The 12,445-nt window shown below is 44.9% G+C and overlaps 1 protein-coding gene across 1 annotated transcript in view; it reads right to left on the reverse strand.

The window, feature by feature from the left end:
- Nucleotides 1-238: 238 nt before the first annotated feature.
- tmem198ab (transmembrane protein 198ab) overlaps nt 239-12,445 on the reverse strand; it is a 59,875-nt gene continuing 47,668 nt past the window's right edge. Inside the window, exons 4-6 of the mRNA XM_083758676.1 lie at nt 9,719-10,022; nt 3,824-4,011; nt 239-2,372 (exon numbers count right to left, since the gene is read on the reverse strand). Of these exons, the coding sequence (XP_083614802.1) occupies nt 2,208-2,372; nt 3,824-4,011; nt 9,719-10,022 (657 nt within the window). The 3' untranslated portion in view covers nt 239-2,207. The remainder of the gene's footprint in view (nt 2,373-3,823; nt 4,012-9,718; nt 10,023-12,445) is intronic.

Consider the following 12,445-nt stretch of genomic DNA (forward strand, 5'->3'; position numbering starts at 1 on the left):
ATATGGCTTTCGTTCTTGGCCTCGCAGCACATGACTCTAATGCTTCATTTTATACTGTGTTGCATGTCGGTGTCACACCAAAAATAGTCCATACCGCAAGCTTTGTAGAAAAAGCATCCGTCAGAAGAGATAATGTTAAATCCTCTTGAAATGAGGCGTCATACACTGCCACCAATTTTCCTTTTTCTCCTCTGTTAATATATCCATTTGTATTTGATGATGACATATGATGATACATAGGACCACAATGGAAACGAGTACCCACGCCAGGATGTTTTGTTGGACTATTTGTGTTATCCTTTTGTGTTTTACTGTATCTCTGTGCTATTTCCATTTTCTTTTTACTAACAAAGTATTAGTATAGATCTGCAATTTTACAGGACACCAACATGCAACATGTTCCACAAGCATTTGGACACACAATGAGCCAGCTAGACCGCAAAACATTTCACCCTGCATGTCACAGCCCCCCTCTCCAAAACATTATAATCATCTATATATCTTAAACACAGTCAAATTCATAGGAGGTCTGCCAGTAACCCCCCGCCCCCTCCTGCTGCTGCTATGGTACAGTCCAAGAAGGGGCAGGCAAGGCACCCATATAAGCGGAAAACCCACTCCCCTCCCCTTCAAAGTGCAGTTTGTCTTGTGAAGAAGTGAATGGTGCAGCACCAAGTATGATGAACGCGTTTAACGAACGCCCTCCCTGAATGTCTCTCTCCGGCAGGGGGGGGAACGCTGGTTGTCTAGATGGCACAGAGAGCTAAGTAAGGGCCTCAAAGACCGTTTTAAGAACCCTTATTTCACCATATAAGTAACATTAATCTCCACTTAAGGGACTTCAGTTCCCATTTTAGGGAACCTAATTTCCACTTTAAGACCCCTAAATGTTTTCATTCAAGGATCCGTATGACCCCTTTCAGGGATTTAGGTCCCAGATCTCCTTTAAGGAGACCCCATTTCCCCCCTTTTTTTCAAAAGCACCTCGGTTCCTCCTATATATTATTATTATTAAAGTTATTTTTCAGCCTCATCTTCTAAAGTGTCACAGAAAACAAAAGAACGACCACACAGCAGACGCACGCAGCATGGTGGAACAGCACAAGATTGTCTTCCCACTTTTAACACCTGAGCCTGTCGACACCTGAGCCAGGCGCGTGCCGCAATGCGATCCCTGATCGAGTTTTGGCAGAACAGGTGATATAATGGGTGGGCGGGGGAGGGAGAGAGAGAGAGAGAAAGTAAGAATCTTGCAGTGCAAGAAGTATAGAGCCACATAAGTGCAGGCATGCATGTGTTTTGTGCGTTTGCGTGTAGCATGTCTAGGAATTCGGCCCCCTGTTGTTTTCACACACAGTGGCTGCTCCATCTAGTAGACAGGAAAAGGGGAGTGGATGTTTGTCAAGGGGCATGGCTACTGCCATTTTGGGAGTACGACCGGACGCCCCAGGCACGGGGATGCGGTTAGCTCCAGTCGCGGTGTGGTTAAGTCCACTTAAAACCCATTTAATTAAGGTTTGTCTAAATCCAGTTTAGGGAAATCCAGCCAATCCTGCGGTTAATCGTGTGGGCATGACTGAAATGTCATGTAAACCCACAAACCTGGTTGTTTGGGTTGTGTTTCGATCCATTTCAGATGCGTAATTAAAACCCACAGAAGCTTGTGGTCTAGCCTAGCTGTGGGACGTGTGGTTAGTCGTGGGTCTGGTTATACCATTTTAACCCAGTAGGTCAGGCACGTGCCCACAGACATCAAAAGGGGGTTTGATCCACTGCCCTTTTGACCGGTCTGTAAAAAAAAAAAAAAGCCACAAATGAAGCTTTTACTGTGGTGAAAGAAATGCAAAACTTCCTTTCCATGTGATACCAGAAGGCAGCACTCAGGAGAAGTGCCTTTTCCCGAAACTCTCCCGAACTTGAACGCAGCATTTTGCGTCGAAATAATTTGTCCTCTAGTGTAGAAATCTGAGCAAAGTGAGGGCTCGACCCCCAAAAATAGCTGATCTACAAGCTCACAACGTGTCACAGCGCGTTGTAGATCAGGTATTTTTTTTGCTTTTTTTGTGCCAAAAGTGCCCTTTTAGGGAGTTTCAGCCCCTGTCTGTCTAACATTCTCTGCACGTCCCTGGTTAAACCCCGTCTAGGGGAGGAACGTAAAACCCATGGTCAGAGCGTCAGGCCTCTAGTGAGAGAGACAATAAAGTGGTTCAGATCCGCAGTGAAGGCCCAGGGTTGGCCCCGCCGGTGAGGGGCGCCGTCGAGCCGCAGTCATAGTCCACCTCCACCATGGCGTGGGGACCCCCCATCAGGCGGCTGCTGGGGTACGGGCGAGCCTCCTCCATCTGCCGCTCGCGGAAGTTCTGGATGTAGCTCTGCGGGCGAGGAAGGAGGAGAGAGTGATATTTTAGAGGAAAACTCAAACACAGTGTCACACACACACACACACACACACACCAAATGAACACCGTTTCTTATTTTTTATAATGTTTTATTGTTTTTTTTTTTAAATACAATACATACAAGGAAGATAGTACACAAAACCCAACAGAAAACAACAATAACATCCATGACTAAACAAAACCAACAATAACGCATACCCACCCACCCGCTAGCCCTGAGGGGAGAATAGACTAATAAACAATACTTACAAAAAATAATTAGGAAAGAAACTTGTCTGCAATAAATTACCATATAAAATAAGCTAAAGAAGAGAGAGAGGGAAATTAATCAATTGCCGTTAAGGAATTAATATATAAAAGAAAATGGTCCCAGGTTCTAGAGAAGTTATTCAGTGAGCCCATAGTTGAAAATTAAACATTTTCTAGGTGAATAAAGAATGACGGGTCATTTAGCCAGGATGTCGTGGCAGGAGGTTCCAGTGAAGCAAAATGCGGCGCCTCGCTTTGAGGGAGGCGAAGGCAACTGAATCTGCCCACCACAGGAGACACACCCAAAATAGCAACTATAGGGGACACAGATGCACAGTATAGCCAAAGACCGCGGAGAGAGTATGAGAAAAGGGTTTCCAAAAATGAGCAAGTTGGAGTAAAGAGTGTGTGTATGGTCTGCAGGTGAGTAAAGACACCTGGTACAGGAGTCACCAGTGTCCTATGGACCACTTTGAATTGGATAAGACACCACACATGGGCACATAAACAAGACAAGTTTATTCTAGATAGCGCTTCCTTCCACAAATCCTCGGGTAGCGCCGTCCCAAGTTCCCTCTCCCATGTATACCTCACCCCAGAGAGTGTCGTTAATTTAGAAGAGATAAGAGCATTATAAATGAAGATGTTATTCACGGAGTCTCAGGGTGACATTATACATTCCAATATAGTTTTTTCAGGTAACCTAGGGAAGGTTGAAAAATGTGTGTTTGCAAAGTTGCGTAATTGAAAGACTCTGAAAAAGCAAATCCAACAAATGGACACTTATGGTGGTTGCACACTGGACGCGTTTTTCGGAAAACCGATGGAGAAACGCAGCAAAAACAAAAATCAGAAAAACGCGCTCGGTGCGCAGGGACCTTTACTCGGTGTTTGAAATTAAGAAGTTTGAGAACTATTTTTCCCCCCCTAGGGTGATGTTTGGCAGCCAAGTCTATGTACTTTTAATGTTTGCTTTAAGCAGTGATGTCATGTGGCAGCCACAGTGGGCGCCCCTCACTTCACACACGTGTGATTTTTATCCACTGTGACGCTATGACTGTAAATGAATCCCTGTATGTTGGAAAGTGCTACTGTGCTCTTTCAATATCGCGAAAATAAAATCAATCGGAGAGAGCAAACGAAAGAAGCAAAATGGCCGCTGGCCTGCCACTCACCGGCGAGAGCACGTCTCCGTCGTAGCGGCGGATGGGGTTGGGCTTGCGGCGGTAGGCCGGCTCCGGCGCCTTGGCCTGGTGGTGCGACGTGGAGGCTCCGCCCCCCTTCTTCTTCTTGCGTCCGCTACGGTCCTCCTTCTGTCTGATGCGCATCACCTGCATCCTCCTCTGCTGACGACTGATGATCACTGACGGAGCAGAGAAGAGACGACGGCCACTGTTACAGTGGTACTGTAAATACTGTAAATACTAGTACTGTAAATACACTTTTCACCCACGGCACCCCTGAGTTAGAACTACAATTTAGCAGACGCTCTTAATCCAGAGCAATTTACAGTAAGCAAGGCAATACAAATACATAGAGATATTCATCAACAATCACAAGCAAGCTAAGAAACTAATATCTGTCCAACAGTAGATTATCTATACAGTGAAGCTATGAGTATACGTTATAGAGTAGAGTGCTAGTGCAACGTCTACATAAAATGCTAAATTATAATTCTAAATAAAATACATTTGGCCTTTGCATACACCTGTAAGGTCGTCGAGGCTAGTGCAAGTGCTGGAGTCTGAAGACGTGAGTTTTCAGGCTGATCTGAGCGTGCGAGGCGGACTGTAGGGTCCGATCAGACTGAAGATATGGGGGTGCCATACCTTTGGTTCCGTTGAAGGCCAGCATCAGAGTTTTGTACTCGGGCAGAATCCTATATCATATTACAGTACGTAAATATGCAAATATTTCCCCCTAAGAGTATGTCACGGAGGAAAACAGTTTCCATTATAGGACAAACTGAAAATAACTTCATACTTGACCCCAGCATCCCTATTCTGACAGGGAAAATTCACCAAAGATCTACATGCCGCTCGTTTAGTAAGACACTAGCAACACATTTCCCTCCAATTAGAACCATAATTAGTCAATGCTACACGCACACGCACGCGCACAAAGTGTGTGAACCAGCTCGCAGCTTGTCTGGCTGACATGTCCTTGACTTGCCCGGTGCGTGCCACTGTTTAGGAGTGTGATATTTGTTGACAGAACCGCAGGCTGGGGAAGGTCAGATATGAAAACACAATACGAGTTACACAACACAACACACCCCAGGGGGACCATATCTCAACCTGCTCTCCCTGTCCATGTATCGGCGTGTGTTCAGTTCGGCGTACATTGTTACTTATGGGCATGACACTGACAATTGAGGGCAACGTTGCCTTCATTTGCACATTTGCGCTCGCGTGTGTGCGCGTGTGTGCGTTTCATCTCTGTGATATAACCCAGACATCTTTACATCTTTGACAGCTAGGATATGACCCAACCAGTCTGCCCTGTAGCCCAAATTACTGGTTATCAAAGTAAAATGAGCAGTTGCTTGCTTTGCTGTTATTAATAAGGATCGCATAATTGCATTCCTGTCAGTCAGAAAGTTTGTGAGGTTGAAAATTGTGAAATGACACTGGACTACTTTATGAAAAATCCAGCGCAGGTCGCTCGTTATGAGAGAGAGAGTCGTAACAAATTATTTGAATGAACAGTATAACACTTACACATACAGTACGTGACATAGCCTACTATCAGTCTCACTTCACCCGTTTGGGTTGTGTGCGCACTGCAGCAGTGTAGCTCCCCGCTCTAAATGAATGAATCTCATGTGCTCATTTTAGTTTTGATTGTGTATACTTCAACTTCGTGGCGCGCCGGCGGCACCGCACACCCAAAACAGCCGCTCTACAAGCTCACAACACATTGCCTGCAACACGTTGTGAGCTTTGTAGATCTGCTATAATTATTTGTGCGCGCACTGTGCACGCATGCACAGCACCTCGCTCAATCAAGAAAGATTTGGTGCAGATTTGGTGCTCATTGAGCTGATGACGATCAGGTTCACTATTCTCCAATGGTCAAAAAGGCAGGGGCTAAAGCGCAAGTAAAGCAACACATTGATGAACAACAGAGCAAGCTGATGGTTTCAGCAGGAGGAGGAGACGGTAGACCCAGTAGAGCAGGTACCGGAATGCTTTTTTTCTCCTCCTTTTTCGTGCGCCACCCGCCGCACGATAATTGCGCTGAAAACCTTGACCTTGAACCGGCGGGCAACGGGCCCGGCATGCGCATCACTGCTACTTACCAACAGACTTGTTGTTATACTGGTCAATGGTCAAACAAGAGAGACACAGTACATTTTCCTGAAATAGCCGACCTATAATCTCACAATGTGTCACATCACGACACTCACAGTTATGGTCTGTGAAATTAAAACGTTTGAGAGAACCACTGAGTTAGAGGCCGAGTATAGGATTATTCTTTGCACCACCTATACAAGTAGTTCGGTATATTGGAGCCTGGAATTAATGATCAAATTCACCTCCTGACAGCTGCCCTCCCTCCCTCCCTCCCTCCCTCCCTCCCTCCCTCCCTCCATCCCACTCTCTATCAACTCCCAGCACTTTCCAAATAGAATGTCTTTTGTCTCTCTTTGTTTGTGTTTCCACAAACACACACACACACACACACACACACACAGCATGTGCACGTGCAAACATTTGGGAGCCTGCCTGTGCCTGTGCCAACATGTATCCACTCAGACGCCCAGACAGGACTTCTCCTTTGTTGATGGACGTCATGTCATGTTAACTGCATTCCTCCTTTTACTGCCGATGACAGTCTCGTCTTATCCCTCCGTCAATTCATCCCCTCCCCTCCGTTGCTTCCTCTTAGCGATCTATCCATCTTTATGTCCTCTCTCTACTCCTCCATTGTCATGTCTCAGTCCAATCCGTCACTCCTTCGGGTTTTTCACCCCAGTGAAAAGTACGTTTGTGCTTTATCCAAAAGACAAAAGATCTGTATGTTCGCAACTCCGTTCTGGGATCTTGCCCCTGCACCTGGAGTCTGGTAGGTATAGACCGATTCTGTAGCTGGTCTCATGGTCGCAGCCTACGTATTTCCTGTAGGCGGACTCGACGTAGCTGCGGGGATAAAACCCTCACCAGGTGCACCTCTTCCACTACAGTGAACGGCAGAGTGACTGATGTTAGTTTGCCTAAAACTTTGCTCCTTTACCTGCTTTTTTTACTAACACTAACATTACAAAGATGCCCAGAACATCGAGATGAACCTGTGTAGTTTATGGCTGCTCCAACAGTAGTGGCAACATAAAAAATGTAATAAAACGGAATGTCTAATATCCACCGCGGTGGCTGAGACCAGAGCCATTGAGTAATGGTTGAGACGAAGCAGTGAAAGATACATAACGCCAGTGTACTTTATACCTCATACTTTAAATGCTTAGTATGAGGTATAAAATACAGCAGCCTTGTGTTCATAAAACAGAAAGATTTGGTATTGGGTAGGGATGCACCGAAAATTCGGCCACCGAAAATATTCGGCCGAAAATGGCTAAAAAATTATTTTCGGCCTATTCGGTTTCGGCTCAAATAAGCCGAAAAATATCACAGAATAGTAGTAGTGGTCCTAAATTTGTGAATCGAACTAAGCTGCGGGAAAAACAAAGATGTACAAGCCCAACGCGCTGTGCATTGCGACGAGTAGATAGCTTGTAGATCTGCTACTTTCAGCGCAGGAAGGGCGCATGCTTATGACGCTCATTAACTATGCATCAGCTCAGCAGGAAGCAGCCAGCAGTCACAACACTTACACAACACACAAGCAGCAGTCACGGAATGCTTCAATGCACAGGCAGATCCGACACAACTTTATTGCATACATCTGTGCTTTAATCCACGCTTCCATAGCCTTTTAAATCTTATTTCCCATCCACGGGCACAAGCAACGTGATATCAGCAGCTCTTCCACCCGATCTGTGGACGGGTGGTGTTCTGTTGACGAAGGAAGCTATAGCTAGCATGGGAGCTAACGTTAGTTTTAACACTATGTACTTTCCATCCGTTCCCCAACACCTCACACTCGCTGCTGCGTTTACAGTACACGGGCAGACACAAAGACGAATGGGAATATCATTTGGAGCTTTAACAATGAATGATACAGTATCGTTGCATCTGCCCATGTTTAATGGTCAGGGTTTCACTCACTGTCCACAGTCAGCAGGCAGACCTGTCAAAACGATGCACTTCCCAAAACTCAGAGACATGCCACCACCTATAAATTCAAACCCACCTCTGGAATATTGCTATCTCATTCCACTTTAATTTATTTTATTCCATAGTCTTTAGTTTTTCTCTAATAAAGTTGTTTTTATTTGTTTTCTCATGTTCTCCTTGAAAAGTGTCTTAAGTACTCAGAGAAGCTTTATATAAATAATATTATTATCACTATTATTATTACTACTTGTTTTATTGCCTATGCTTATGTAGAAAAAAAAGCTCACTGCTCAGGTCAAATAGGCCTATTGATATGTGATTAATTGAGATTAATTAATCACAAAGCCTCCAATTAATTAGATGTTCTTTTAATGGACCCATAAGTGTTTATTATTTAAGTTAGGTTTTGCCATAATCATGTCTTTTGCCATAATCAGGTAGCTTTACAACAAATATGTATTCGGCTATTCGGTATTCGGTTTTCGGCCAACTGTTTCCTATATTCGGTATTCGGTTTCGGCCAAGAATTTCCCTTTCGGTGCATCCCTAGTATTGGGTAAGACTGGCGATATGTATCTTTCCCTGCTTCGTCTCAACCATTACTCAATGGCTCTGGTCTCAGCCACCGCGGTGGATATTAGACATTCCGTTTTATTTTATTTTTTATGTTGCCACTACTGTTGGAGCAGCCATAAACTACACAGGTTCATCTCAATGTTCTGGGCATCTTTGTAATGTTAGTGTTAGTAAAAAAGCAGGTAAAGGAGTAAAGTATGAGGCAAACTAACATCAGTCACTCTGCCGTTCACTGTAGTAGAAGAGGTGCGCCTGGTGAGGGTTTTATCCCCGCAGCTACGTCGAGTCCGCCTACAGGAAATACGTAGGCTGCAACCATGAAACCGCTACGGAATCGGTCTATAGGAGGAGTAATAGTAGAAGAGCAGATTTGCACTTACTGTGATCTAAACGATATTGAGAATGTCTGTGCAGTTTCTGTGTTCAGGAAGTGAATGTGTTATTGTTTATTCATGCTTGTGGTGTCTTATCAATCCCGTAAGACGCAAAAATGTAATTAATCCACACATCACACACAGTAGAACATAAGTACTAATAATAATAATGATAATAACAACAACAACTATTCGAATAATCGCCATCAACAGAAATACAGTAACCAGATTTTCATTTTAGTCACTCTTCCACTAGCCTGGAACTCACCTATGCTTTCTATGGCATAAGCAGCTCCCGGCAGGATCCGCCGGGAGAAACTATGCGCAGCTGCGCGACATGAGACTAATTACTTAGAGCGACAGAGAGAGAGTGTGTGTGTGTACATGTGTGCGTGTGTGTGTCAATTTAACAAAGGTGCAGACGATCAGAAATCAGCAGAGACTGAGCGATGTTTGCGCTACTCTATGCCGAATGAGAGTGGACTCGGACCCAGACTTTTTTTTTCTCCCTGGAAATCAAAACGTCTGGGTTTCCGAGGCTACTCTTCCACATCCCGCTGCAGCCCCCACCCTCTCACTCACCCTTGGTGTGGGAGTATAGCCCCCACCCTCTCACTCACCCTTGGTGTGGGAGTATAGCCCCCACCCTCTCACTCACCCTTGGTGTGGGAGTACAGCCCCCACCCTCTCACTCACCCTTGGTGTGGGAGTATAGCCCCCACCCTCTCACTCACCCTTGGTGTGGGAGTATAGCCCCCACCCTCTCACTCACCCTTGGTGTGGGAGTATAGCCCCCACCCTCTCACTCACCCTTGGTGTGGGAGTATAGCCTCCACCCTCTCACTCACCCTTGGTGTGGGAGTATAGCCTCCACCCTCTCACTCACCCTTGGTGTGGGAGTATCCCTCGGCCGTCACCTTCCACTGCACGGCCACGCCCAGCAGCGTGAGCGCGGGCCAGACGGCCAGCAGCGTCCACGTCACCCAGCAGACGGGCGCCAGGCGGGCGGCCGCCTTCACTCGCTCGTACATGTACAGCACCAGCGCAAACAGCTCCAGGAAGTAGTCCAGGGCCACCGTGATGACCGCCGCGCCGAACGCCGCCGTCGACAGCGTGACGAAGAGCCGCGGCCACTGCAGCGTGAGCACGGCGAACAGCATGCCCAGGCCCAGCAGCACGCCCAGGGGCACCTGGAGATACACATGGGACATGATGTGGGGCCAATGCGGGGCCACGGCGAGGCGTGGTTTCATTTTAACAGTGGCGGACAATGAACAATGTGGACCCTGTTGTAAACAAGTGTAATGCTTAATTGGGTCGTCCACTCACAGTTGACAGTCTTTGTATTGAGTTTGTGCTTAAAATGTACTGTAAATTCTACAAAATGTTAATAAATATTTCAATCAATCAAAAAAAAGCAGTGTTGATTTCGTCTCGACTAAAACTAAGACGAAAGATGTTCGTCGACTACATTTTTCCACTGACGAAAACTAAATGGAAACTATATAAAAACTAAGCTATGATGACTAAATATACTGACAATTTTGTCAACAAATAAAAACTAGACTAAAATGTTATAGGAAGGGACAAGATATCCAGTATAAGTCATTTTACAATTAGTTGCATGATGAAAATAGCCGATCTACAAGCCCACAACGTGTCGCGCTGCAACAATAATAATAATAATAATAAACTTTATTTGTATAGCACTTTTCATACATAAAATGCAGCTCAAAGTGCTTCACAGGGCAGGACACAAAAATAAAATACAATAAAACACAAGTAGTTAAAATGATAAAACAATAGCAGAGAACAAAACCGAATATAAGAACATAAAATAAATAGAAACACATAAAATAAATAAAACTCAACTAAAAGCAAGGGTGAAGAGGTGAGTCTTGAGTTGAGATTTAAAAATGTCTACAGAGGGTGCGTGTCTGAGCTCGAATGGAAGTTTATTCCAGGCTGTTGGGCCATAGAAGCAAAAAGCTGCCTCACCGTACTTCTTTGTGCACATACCTTTAGGCACTTCAAGTAGGCCAGCGTTGGAGGACCTGAGGGGGCGGCTAGGGACATATCTAGGTAGGCAGTCACGGAGGTACGGAGGTGCGAGACCATTGAGAGCTTTATAGACAAGTAACAGAATTTTAAAGTCAATCCTGAAAACAACCGGAAGCCAGTGCAGTGATGCCAAAACTGGAGTAATATGTTCTCTCATCCTAGTTCTAGTTAAAACTCTAGCTGCTGCATTTTGGACAAGTTGTAATCTGTCAGTCGCTTTCTTAGGGAGTCCTGAAAAGAGTGCATTGCAGTAGTCAAGCCGAGAAAAAACAAAGGCGTGGATTAGCGTTTTTGCATCGTCCAAGGACAGATAGGATCTGATCCGTGCAATATTTCTAAGGTGAAAAAAAGCAATCTTGGTAACATGATTAATGTGTGAATTAAAATTCAATTCAGAATCAATAATAACCCCCAGGTTCTTTACTGTACTGTTACCTTCTACAGTCAGGTTGCCAAGTCTGCCAATTATTGATTCTCTTTGCTCGCTAGAACCGATTATGAGAACTTCCGTCTTATCCTCATTCAGTTTGAGAAAGTTCTCACTCATCCAACACTTGATGCCAGACAGACAGGTCAACAGCGGGTCCAAAGCACAGGGATCGTCTGGGGCCACAGAAAGATATAGTTGGGTATCATCAGCATAGAAATGAAAATTGACTCCATGTTTGGTAATGAGTTCACCCAATGGCAGAATGTACAAGGAGAACAGCAGAGGACCAAGAATCGAGCCTTGTGGGACACCAGAACTGATGTCGTGTTTGTCTGAGTCAAACTCGGCTAGATTGACAAAGTAACTTCTGTTTGAAAGGTAGGAGGAGAACCAGGACAGGGCCGTACCAGACAGGCCTATCCAGTGCTCCAGACGCTGTATTAAAATTGAATGATCAATCGTGTCAAATGCAGCCGTTAAATCTAGCAGTAGGAGAACGGATACATGTTTCTTGTCAGCAGACACCCTAAGATCATTCATTACTTTTACAAGGGCAGTTTCTGTGCTATGATTTTTCCTAAAGCCAGATTGGAACAAGGCAGTAGAACATCAAGCAAAGGAAACACAACTATACAATGACATTAGGATGCATAAAACAAAATAAGCAAAAACATAACGGATACAATTACAGTGCAGAGAAAGATAAAGTAAGTAAGTATAAGTTGGAGAATAAGAGCAGAACTGCAGTTTTCTGGGAGTTTGTTCTGGGAGTTTATTTTCACTCAATTCAGTATTTTAGCTGTGACGTGAGCACCCCCTCCTGAGATACTTCCGGGTCCTACTTTTGTGTCGCTTTTGTGTCCCCATAGTGTTATACTGTGTCCCTCCGTCGGACTAAATCTGAGACGAAAACAACCACGAAAGTCTCATTTTACCGCTTTCCTCGCAACAACAAAGCTGCGCTGCTCTCCCAAATCTGGCTGTGACAGGCCGTCTGCCCCACACTGGATACTATCGCCATTTTATTTAATTGTGTCAACTAAATCCTCATTAATGCAAACTAGATTCAACATATGCACACCTTCTAAATATGCCCCTGAAATATTTTACTGAGCAAATGGA

The sequence above is a fragment of the Protomyctophum parallelum genome (assembly GCF_964188405.1).
Source record: "Protomyctophum parallelum genome assembly, chromosome: 23".
In the NCBI taxonomy this organism is placed as follows: Eukaryota; Metazoa; Chordata; class Actinopteri; order Myctophiformes; family Myctophidae; genus Protomyctophum; species Protomyctophum parallelum.